General features: G+C 42.3%; 1 protein-coding gene across 3 annotated transcripts in view; it reads right to left on the reverse strand.

Moving 5' to 3' along the window:
- Positions 1 to 1,075: 1,075 nt before the first annotated feature.
- RBL1 (RB transcriptional corepressor like 1) overlaps positions 1,076 to 11,754 on the reverse strand; it is a 26,445-nt gene continuing 15,766 nt past the window's right edge. The window contains exons 14-20 of one of the 3 annotated variants that reach the window (XM_017746958.1): positions 10,258 to 10,382; positions 7,772 to 7,948; positions 6,294 to 6,365; positions 6,024 to 6,108; positions 4,113 to 4,279; positions 3,529 to 3,693; positions 1,076 to 3,286 (exon numbers count right to left, since the gene is read on the reverse strand). In XM_017746958.1, the coding sequence (XP_017602447.1) occupies positions 3,116 to 3,286; positions 3,529 to 3,693; positions 4,113 to 4,279; positions 6,024 to 6,108; positions 6,294 to 6,365; positions 7,772 to 7,948; positions 10,258 to 10,382 (962 nt within the window). In that variant the 3' untranslated portion in view covers positions 1,076 to 3,115. Of the gene's footprint in view, positions 3,287 to 3,528; positions 4,280 to 6,023; positions 6,109 to 6,293; positions 6,366 to 7,771; positions 7,949 to 10,257; positions 10,437 to 11,754 lie in introns of those variants that run through there. The other 2 variants (XM_017746960.1, XM_017746959.1) reach the window with 2 other exon arrangements.

Here is an 11,754-nt window from a genome sequence, read left to right on the forward strand (position 1 = left end):
GACAGTTTGGGGTGCTGCCAGGTGTGGATATAAAGCTATTAAAAGAGCACATGTGGAGGAGGGCTACAAAGATGGTGAAGGGCACAGAGGGGCCATAGGAGGTCCCTTGGTTTGTTCAGCCTGGAGGAGACTGAGGTCAGACCTCACCAGGTCTGCAGCTTCCTCTTGAGGGGCAGCTCCGACCTCTGCTCCCTGTGACCAAGGACAGGACCTGAGGGAACAGAGCTGGGCCAAGGGAGGGTCAGGCTGGGTATCAGGGAAAGGTTCTTCCCCCCAGAGGGTGGCTGGGCACTGAACAGGGTCCTCAGAGAATGGGTATGACCCCAAGGCTGCCAGAGCTCCATGAGCACTTGGACAACACTCCCAGGCACAGGGGGGGGCACTGGATGATCTTAAAGGTCCTCTCCAAACCAAGCCGTTCTATGATGCTATTACTGTTGGGGTGTCCTGTGCAGGGCAAGGAGTTGGACTTCGATGATTCTTGTGGGTCCCTCCCAACTTAGGATATTCCATGATTCTGTGATTCTACAAACTACAGATTAGTCTTTTAAAAGCTCTGGCAACAAAGGCATTACAGCAGAATCTGCACAAATTGGCCTTTTTTCCTCATAGAGCAGATGAACAAGAGTTATTTAAAAAGCTGAGTTCATGCCAGTTTTATGCTTACATGGAGCGACAAAACCAGCATGACACCAGCTGGTACAGATCTGAACCTGTCCCAGGCTGGTTCTGAAACACATCTGGGAGGAAGGACCAGCACCTGGAGTTTATGCCTGCAGTGCTCAGAGGTTAACTAGGAGCCCATAGCTCAGCTCTGCTGGAGTCACGCCTGCCTCTGGGGGCACATCACCTGTCACTGCAGGGTTCTCTCCCTTTCGGTGTTTTTTTGGTGACTTCATGTAATACATTACTCACCTTCTCCCAGAATCCACACCATACTGAAGTACAATCAGTAAAGAAACCTCTGGAGGAAACTTCAGACAAAACACATGAAATATCATGAATTTAAACAGAAAAAAAATCCCAAAGAAATCTGAGGGAGCATAAAAATGATGGTCTTTGACATTACAGAAAATGCAGATAGAAGGCATTGTTTAATAAATTAGCACAGCAAAACAACAGGAGATACAGCAACACAGGTTAAAATACTTTTCAGTTGTTTATTATAAAATACAGATTTACATGTGAAGGCACTTTGAAACCGTTACAAAATTTCCATGTAAGTTGTTGTAGCTGTTCAAGAAGCCCAAAATAGGTTTTAGATCACCTAAAAAGGTGAAAAATTCTGAACTGCATCCAGTTGTAGTATATTCATTTTGCTAATGAAGAAACACTACACCTAACAACAGTTAATCAGGATTTTGGCTCCATCAGTTGTCTACCATCAGAGAGGCAGTAACAGTGTGAGGAGCAGAGATGCCAGGAGATCTGCATGTGATATTGAATTAAAACCATGTCAATTCAACTCTCATCATACAATTCTATGGAAAGACTGATGCCATCGTGCCTGACCATACATTTCCTATCCAGAAACACTGCAATCCTTCACTTTTTATCTCAAAATCTGAAGACAGATATTAAAACTTGAATAAAATTAAAGGAAATTAAGAATCTACATTAAACCTCCTCCCATGCATGGCCATTTCCTCATACTGCAGCTCTCCATAGGCAAGCACCATTTTTTGAAAGTAAAAAAGTTCTTAAAAAAATCAAATATTCAAGTAGTTAATGAAACAAAAACAAGTCTGTAAACTTTCTACTCCTTGCTGAGTAGTGTCCCTGCACACCTACACTTAGTAATCATTTCTCCTTTCCCACTGCTGGCTAGATTCATTAGCTGAGGCTGCCCAAAATCATGACAGTGTTCTCCCCTGGAGACATGGATCTCACAGCATGTACTAACCCACCCAGCCAATGGAGGGAACAGAGCCCCTCAAACAAGTCCTATGTAATTGTTGCTGGTTTTTTTTCTGTTCAGTTACACAGAAACCAAAAATTACAGTGCTGAGAAGTTTCTCTATTGCTCTAACCTTAAATACAATTACAAAATATGATCAAACTACTGTACAGTAATGAGTAAACCTTGACTTTTCTCCATTTTGGTAAAATAGACCCTACCAAATCCTCAGCGTTAAAAACTCAGTCACAAGAACTGGATGCTGGAATTTATACTTTTCCAGTGAATCCAAGCCTTCAACAGCTATAAACCCTCATACATACACATCTCCTTATGTGATGGGCTTACATTCAGTGTAGATACTACACAAGAGGCCAAAGGTCTTCACGAAAATATAAAACAGAGATACAATTTGTTTAATGAATTTGTGCATTTGAACAGCTTTGAGATGGCCAGGCCCCAGCTGCTGATTTCAGCTGTATTTCCTCATGAGTGAGCTGCCATGCATATGAACAGCATCTAGGGCAGGCTGCTCTGTGGCTTCCAACATGGAACACCCACTGGCTCAAGAGAAAGGGAATTCAGGCTCACAGAACTGCATCTCAGTGCTTTACCAGAGTCCAACCTAAGTCACCACTATTTGTATTTTTAGATTATTGCCTTTGTTACTGCAAAAGCTGCCAGATCCATATCACAATCTACACTTTAACAGAAGTTCTGACAGTTCAAAACTGCTCAGCTCTTCCTGAAGCAAAATAATTAATTTCTTCTCCCTCCAGTTAATCCACAGTAAAATAATGCATAAAATTCCATATTCTTTTCAAATAAGGCACTTTGAAAGTTTCTTCTCCAAATACCAAAAGTTTGAGGAAACTTTACTCATTTCATTCATTTCTTTATTGCTCTTACTCCAACCATAAAACCAGTATTAGAAGCTGAGTTACACTCAGAACTCACGATGCTCCAAGTGAGGCTTGAGAACATCCAATATGGCTTTCACAGAACACTCTTTTGCTAAAACTGCTCAGTGTGGCCTTTGGGAATGAAGATCACTGGCATTTCCTGCATAACTCTAACTTTTTGTATCCTGTGGAAGTGAGGTGAAAGTTCAGTGTTAAAGGAACTTGGCAGTTGTCTATATACAAAACCAAGAAATAAATAGCACAACAGCTGTATCCATCTCCGTAACTTAGAGATCTCACAGAAAACAGACGTTTTTTAGTGATTTGCTCTTTCACTGACAACATCCTGCAGACGTTTTAGTAGAACATCTTCGTTTTCCTGGCAGAGTCGCTTCGTGGGCGATTCAGTGTCACTGTCAATTGTTATTGCTCGCTTCTTACTCCTGTGTTCACCTTGTTTTATCATATTGTTGATGTCCTTCAAACTCTGCGATCAATACAAAAATAGAGTTACTCTATTTCAAACTTGCTCTGTGTCTGAAATATCAGAGAACAACAGGTTATCCTGCACCTCTGAGTGATGGAGTCTACATACAGAATTCTACCTTTCACCCCAAAGTGAGAGACTATTCATTGTAACACATCAGAACTGCAGTAGACCACATCCTAATTAAAAGACTAATTACCCTTTCTCAAACTGACTGCTTTCAGCCTTGTTTTTCTGTCTACCTTGGAAGGGCTGCCATTGAATTTGTAGAGCAGAGCAGTTCGAGGCGTGAGGCAGGCGCCGTTCTTGTGAGGTGACACGTACACGGAGTGCTGCTGGGAGATGAGCCAGGGAGACACCGGCTGCTGCCGGATGCTGGGAAACGGCGACAGCGGCGGCGCTTCCATCTGCAAGAGAGGACACACCTGCAACAGCAGCTCAATCGAACACGCCTGAGAGCAGGAACTTCACAGAAGGAAAGATTAATACCCTTCCAGATCTTCTTTAGAATATTTTGTCTTGTTACAGTGAAACAACAGATCAAGTATCGATCAAACAACAGAAATGATTTTCCAGATGCCTTACACACATAGTCCACAGGCATTTGAGCAAATAGGTGTTGCATCAATGTAAAGAAGCTGGAACTGGGTTTGCAAACTGAGCAGCATCTGCATTTGTCCTCTTGAAAGGCTGTTAAAGCAAGTGTTCATACCCTTACCTGCAGCTATCTGACATGACCCACACCAGGTGACAAGACAAAGTTATTGACATACGTTTAACTGCCATGAAAGATGACTCTGCGAGTTATTAATTCCAAAATACTTACCACATGATCCTGGTTTGTGATATCATACTTCAGTGCAAATGACTTTACTCTTCCTACGTAGACTGCGTTATAGAATTTAATAAGATCTCCTCTCTCCTCTGTTTCTGACCCACTCGAGTTCTCTGCTGCGGATCGTCCCGAGGAGCTGCCAGCTTTCACAGATGAGTCTAACAATAAGAGAGCTTCAGATTTCAAAACTACAGCATTGGCAAACCGGGCACTTCAGAGTTGAACTTACGATGTCCAGCTGGCAAGAACTTGTCCATAAATTGACCAGTCAATGAGAGGAATTCAAGAAATGTGCTTGAGCCAGGACCAGAGTGTGCTGCAGGTGGTTATGAACATCAGCAGGAGCTACCAATCGCTCTGAGCAGGCTTGTGGGTTATGGCTAAAAAGGCCAGTATCAACCTTTATTCCAAATTCAGAAATAGCTGTAGCAAGAAACTGTAGCACAGCTGACCCCTTTTTCCATGCTTATTTTGGGAAGTGGTATAAAGCCATTACTTGCTCTTAATACTAAGTTTTAAGCAGTATGACAGCTCCCAGCTTTTGGCTTCTGTGAAAGTCTCTAGTGATCAGCTAGCAAAGAACAATTTGGTGCTCAACTCAGATCTGCACCAAGGAAGTCATGACACCATTTGTTCAGGAATATTCTGTTAAGTGGGAAAAGCTGCAGCCACACAGCAAGTGTATTTCTGTTAATGTTTGCTCTCCCCTAATTAAGCTGAAGTGCTACTGAATACAGCCTTCTATGTCTCCTCCAGACTTGCTGTCTGCCAAGTAAAACAGAGCAGCACACAATAAAGTCTCTGGCCATCAGTGCACTGAGACAAACATCAAAAGCTCCAGCTGACACCCATAAGTGACTCTTTTGTCCGTTTGCCTTCCTTCTCTCACAACACAAGCACAGCTCCTGTGAACTGGTGTCAAAAGAGCAGGAGTTAATTAAGAAGACAAGAGTCCATAAACTGAAGAAAGTCTGGTAGGAAAAGCCACTGAAGAACTTTGTAACCAAGTACATTTGTCTGACAAAATACCAGAGCCCAGTGTCACTTCAGATATTCCAAGACATCCAGTAACCGTAGAGGTGTTAAGACAGAATTCAGATGAGATCAGCACTTTCCTGGACCCTGGTAGAATCCTCAACAGGCCTTTAAAATGGCTCTAATACTCATTAAGGCAGATGAATCCCACCCACTGGGAATTTACCAGAAAGAACAAACTAAATTCCACGTGTGTCCTGGCTGCAGATCTGCTCATGGGCTCATGTGTGATCTCCTCTGCTCATGGGCTCATGTGTGATCTCCTCTGCTCATGGTTTCATACATGGGCTCGTGATCTCTCACTTTCCTGACATGTCATTCAAAACAGCCATAGCACAATTCTCATGTTTTTCTCAAATACTACTCTCATCCCCTTTCTTCTCTAACCCAGAGCAAAGAAAACATTACCTATTTAAAAGAAACCTGAATGTAAGAAAATGGTGGCCTGGAGAGTTACCATTTTTATTTTCTGAAACAAGTTCTCCCTAAGTCTTCAGAATAGGTGATATTAAAAAAAACCCACCATAATATTCCAGGTACTGTTTATCTTCATTCTTCTTTGTTATCAGTGTTGCTGTCCAAGAAGAACTACAGTATCACTGACATACTAAGAAAATACTTCAACCCTGAGCAACCAAATTTAAGTAAATGAAATTAAACATTCTTTCCAACTAGGAAGTGTATTTTCCATATCTAATACACAGGAGAGCTACTGACAAGATGGTTTCTTTTTCAACAATACATTTATTTTTGTTTAATATACTTAAAACTGTAAAACTTGCTCCATTTCTTAATACTTGACAGTTCAGTTCTTTAAAAGCCCCCAAGCATGTTACTGAAAAGAGCAGATTCCTTTGCTGTACTCACCTTCTGTCATCTCCATATCTGGGTTTCCATTTTTGTCCAATGGGACATCACCAGAAGTATTTCTCAACAAGACACTCCTATAAACCTACAAGACATCAGGGAAAAACACTCTTATCAAGGAAAGCAAGGAAGTCAGGAGACTAGATGAAATCAAACTGAACAGGAACGAGGATTACACTGCAGAGGATTTGACTTTCCTCTTATGAGCACAAACACTTCAAAAGCCACCCATGAGCTTTACAGAAAGTAAATGCAATGCTCTTGACTTACATGGCTGTTTGCTTGTGGCTGATTTCTGTAACTTTTCATTATGTCCTGAAAAGTTCTTTCCTCTTTGGTTACCTGGGAAAGAAAAGGCTGTTGAAGACCAAGCGCAAGCATGAAGGCCGGGCTGCTCAGGTCCAGTATGCAGCTTTTTGATTAATATTACTATGGATACATGATTTTAAAATTTATCTCTGGTGATGAAGAGTATGAAAACACCAAGGATTTTTCTTGTTCAGGAATTCCTTGCTTCTTAGCTACTAAAGCTTTTTATTGCTTATGATGCTTTCCAGACCCTTCTTCCAGTGACACTTAAAATTAAAGAAAGGAAATATTATAAAGTCAAAAATGCCTTTTGTGAATTTGGAAACTGGATCCCTTAACTTTTCTAAACAGAAAGTGGGGAAATCCTGAATCAGACATTAGGCAGGTATGTACACACATGCAATTTCACCTTGCTTTTTTATTTCAAAATAGCTCATTTGTTAAAGCGCTTCGTTTTCAGCCATACATTTGTAATTTTAAGAGCAGACAAACAACAGATTTTGTAGTAGGAGCCAGGTGACAATGTATCAGTGTCTCTGGCTAAGCTGTCAGGTCTCACACTGCACTGGAGACAGCATTCAAAAGCCTGTGTTATAAAAAACCTCAAAACAAATGACAAATTACACGATAAAATACAGAGCACTGACTATTCAGTGCTTTGCTATCAGCATTGACATCAGGTGAGCCTAACCCATGCTGCAGTTAAGAGGACAGGTAGTCACAATTTAAACATCAGTGTCCCTCCACACATAGTGCTCCTCTTCATTTGTCTGCCCTCAAGAAAAGGTAATCCAGCCTCAATGGAATAATTTCACCCTCAAAACTTTTGTGTCTGAATTAGGCTTGATGGACACTGTAATCATCAGCTCAAATTTGAGTCAAACCAATAGTCCAGTTTCATAGTCCAATTTCACACCACCTTAAATTAAAGCTGGCAAATGGAATAAGAAATGAAGTACAAGTAACAGGCAACCACCTCAATTCCTCAGCCTGAATCATCAAAAGCTAAGAGAATTTTTGGGGAATAGAAACCTTCCTAAATACAGTTGCTCCTGCAAATTTCTGCACCTGCCTAATTCCTTAACTGTAATGGAGTTTTTAGTTCAGGTTATACAGATTGTCAAGATGACAAATGGGACAGAAAACAAATACAGGGCAATAAGACCACACAGTGCTTTGCCTGTGTCAACCAGTGCTCACTGTGAATGCACTTGAGAAGAGAAGAAAAACTGTCAATAATTTCCATCAACAAGCCAGTGAGCTAAGATACGCAAAACAAGGGAAAAGCCATCCTGGGACTTCATCCACTTCTTCGAAGGAGCTTCCCCTTCCCTCCAGTAATATAACATGAATGAATCAGTCAAACTGTAAATGCTCAACACACCTGATGCTTTCAACTGAACATAAAATTCCATTAATTTCTTAAAACTGTGTGTTACCTTCGCCATGATATAAAAAGCACAGAGGAGGAGCTGGTCCAAATGTCTGTCTTTCATAAGATCAGCACAATGAACCAACGTGAACTCAAAGCACGTCCATATCTTCCTGCGCAAGTCATTGGAAACATCCAGCTTTAAGCACAGATCGCGCAAGCGCACACTTGCCAGATGATACACCTGGAAGGAAAGGACACACAGGAAAGAGCGAAGCCAAACAAGCTTATCCAGGCCTGCAGAAATAAAAGACCTCAAAGCAGAGCTGTTCTCTAAGGGTCACAAAGATAATTAGAGGGAAGGAACACCTCTCCCACGAGAGAGGTCTGGGAGGGTGGAGGTTGTTCAGCCTGGAGAAGAGAAGGCTCCAGAGAGGCCTCAGAGCCTCTTCCACCACCTAAAGGGGCTCTAGAAGAGCTGGAGAGGGACTTGGAACAAGGACTTGGAGTGCCAATGGCTTCCCACTGCCAGAGGGCAGGGTTAGATGGGACATTGGGAGGGAATCCTTCCCTGTGAGGGCAGTAAGGCCCTGGCACAGGGTGCCCAGAGAAGCTGTGGCTGCCTCATCCCTGCAAGTGTCCAAGGCTAAACTGGATGGGGCTTGGTCTAATGGAAGGTGTCCCTACCCATGACGGGGGGGGGAATGATTTGATCTTTTAGGTCCCTTCCAACCAAAACCATTCTGGAATTCTGGGATTCAAGGACTAAGTTGTCCACTCTTCAGTTGTTGAATCTCTAATCCTTACAGAAAATCCACCTAAAAACATTATGCCTATAGCTTCTATACCATGATGCCTTTTTCCTGGTCTTAAAATCAAGAGGCATACACGGTTAGAAGGGGAAAAGGGATTTTACCTTGGTATTTATTCTTAAGGATCCTTAGGTGTACACGTCCAGGTCATATGCATCGAGATGTACCCCACCGAGTCTTTCCCTGTGTCTCTCTCCTCCCATGTGTTTCCGTGTGTGTGTGTGTCCCCCCAACATTGGGTATAACATTATAGGTTTTACTAATTAGCATATCTATCAAAGATTCCCCAATGAGAGGTTCAAGTGAGCTCCCCCTCCCCAAGGAACCTTCCCCTGGATGGCTCTATCTTGGTTTACAGAATATGTTCTGGAGAGGACCTCGGGGTCTGGGGCACACTGATCCCTGGCTACGAAGCTTCTAAAATGTTGAGTCTCTTAGCTTAACAAACAAGTCTAAAAATGTAGGCAAAAAGCACTAGGAATACAGAAGCTGTAAAAAGGTATAACAGGGGTATAAAAGAAAAAGGCAAAAATCTTCATGGCATCAACCATATCCCTCACTATTTAGGCACTTTCTTTATGCTGGAAAGCAGGAAGGGGTAGTGTCATTTTCACTTTCTCTACTCAACAGAAGCAAGAAAAGAGAGTAGGGAAAAACTGTAATTGTGAGTCTGATGATCACTGTAAATGGAAGGTCGAAATTTAAAAACGTAAAGTCAAGGTTTTAGTTCTACCTCATAACTAAGAGGAATATGTTACCTATGACATGGTTAGTCAAAGACCTGAAGTACTCCCCAGCTGAGAGTAAAACTTCTAAAATGCAACGCTCTCTACTGGCAGGTGGCTAATCAGTTCTTAATCCTTTCTCAGAGAAACAGCCTGTACTGGCAAAACTAAAGAACCAGTAGCTCAGACAAAGGAGGTGGCTTACAAGTGTTTCCAGAAATTATTTTTTGTATTTAGATGTACCTTAAAGATTGTTCATTGTAGAATTTCTTAAGTTGTATTGTAATACAGATACCCTCAAAGGGGAAAACCTCTGGAAATGACTTCTCTAGTAAGAAAATAACAGCAAAAAAAATCTAATATTTTTGAGAGAGATTAGTTTAGGGATCTATTCTTTGCAGCCATCCAGACCAAGTTATCCTGCCTCCTCCAAAGACCCCTCACACAATTCACACTGAAAACAAAAGCAACTAGGAGCCATCTGAAGCTTCTCTGAAGCACACCCAGTTCTTAATTTAACCTTTAAATCCTGCAATACTTCAAACTCATTCTTTCTAGAAACCTTTAGCTACTGTGTTATTCATCACTGCTTTCTGAGCCCCCAGCCCAGCAAGACCAGCACTGCTGGGCAGACTTAGAAGTGGCAAAAGAGAATCTCCAGATGCCAGATCCACAGCAGTGCAGCTTTGAATGAGCAAGACACAGGAGAATCATCTCATGTGAGGTATGTCTAACCCTTGCAAATACAGGGACATGAAAACAGCCAAGAGAAGTAAAATCTAGCAGTATGCCTTTGATATTTATTTACAGAAGCTCCTAATTAAAAAGAAAAAAAAAATCTCATGGGTGGAAAGAGGAAAACTGGACTCTCTGCAACACTCAACATCTTTTCCCTTCTTCTTCAAGGTATATAAGAACTACATGGGCCAAGGGAAAGGCACATGAAGACTGAAAGGTAATGGGAGCTGGACAGGGAAGGCAGAAGTACAGCACCACTTCTGAGTAAGGACACTCACCTTCCTGTAGAACAGTGCCAAGGAGCCTGTTCTCTTCGGTTTGCTGGCTGCTGGCAGCTGCACTTCTTGTGCTTGGTTCCCAGGAGGGTGGCAGGGAGCCTGGGCATCCACTTTACATGGCTGGCCTAAATTAATGGAAATGGGGATCAAGGTGATCCCACCCATGTCATTTGCAATACCTGGAGAGGACACACACACCCAGAAATAAACTGGTTGCTCTCCTCATGCTGCAGAGCCAAACAGCAAATCAAACTCATTTATGAACATTTGATACTAAAGACATTTCATCCTCTATATTACAGTCTAAAAAGACTCTGTCCCTCAGAGTCTTCAGAAATGGTAAAAATTACATTTCTGGTAAGGTTTAAAAGGTGACTCTGAATGTGAATGATCTTTTCTAAAGGTCATCTGAAAGCACGAAGTTTACAAGAAACCACAATTTCTGTACTTGGTTTTCCACTCTTTTGGGGGAAGGTGGGCATTCTTCTTCTTCTTCAAACCTGACAGCATATCCTACACAGTCCTCATTAGTTTCCTCAGTAATCGAATTCTCTGGCTGAAAATCTCCTTAAACATGAGACATGCAGAGATTTCTTTTCATGTTTAACTGTAGACCAGATTTTTAAATTAAGAAATGGCTATAAACTCATTGCTCGTGCATCATTTTCAGAAATATTCAAGCATCACCCAACTTCAACAAAACAGAAGTCACAAAGTATTTTGCTAATGTTAACATGTAACCCTTATCCAGAAGTTCCAGAGCCTTTTGAGATTATAACAGACCAAATTAAGACAAATTGCAATAAATCATTATTGGAGCTGAGAACCAAAATACTGCTTAATGTGTGAGGTATAACTGGAAGGAGCACAAACTCCGTGAACTTTTCTTCAAGAGGAGAAATCCTCAGTGTGCTTGCCAGGGATCAGATGTCTCCAAGGAGATGACATCAATATAAACTTAAGCTTTTTTGTTGTTGCTGGAGGTTAGGATTGCTCCTTTTGTTTTCTTTCTCTCAGGGAATTTTCTCCCTTAAGTTCCCAAGAGACAATAACAACCAGTACTTACGAGAGAGAAAAGAAGTTGCGAAGATTGAGGGGAAAGGTGCAGCTGGCTACTCTCTTTACCTGGGAGCTTTTCTCTTTGGAAGGGAAAAGGTACCGTGAGATTTTGGCTCAGTGGTGAGGGGCTGGGCTCAGCTCCTTGCCCTCTCTTGCTGTTGGCTTCGGAGGAGGACGGTCGAGCTGCTGTGTACTGGGGGAGAATTCACTGCTGCCGCCAGAGCCCAGCCCTGTACTGCTTCTCCTGCCATGGGTGAGCCTTTGCTAGTGAGACCAGCCATTGAACTGGGACCTTACTGGTACCCTGCCTCACCAGAAAGGACCCTTGCCATCTGTTTGGGTTCCTCAGGGGAAAAGACCCCGACCTCGACCCCCTCCCCATTCCTGGAGAGCGCCCCTCCCGGCTGCGTGCGGCAGCTGCTTTGGGAGCCCGCCTGC

Source organism: Corvus brachyrhynchos, unplaced genomic scaffold, assembly GCF_000691975.1.
Source record: "Corvus brachyrhynchos isolate BGI_N302 unplaced genomic scaffold, ASM69197v1 scaffold661, whole genome shotgun sequence".
In the NCBI taxonomy this organism is placed as follows: Eukaryota; Metazoa; Chordata; class Aves; order Passeriformes; family Corvidae; genus Corvus; species Corvus brachyrhynchos.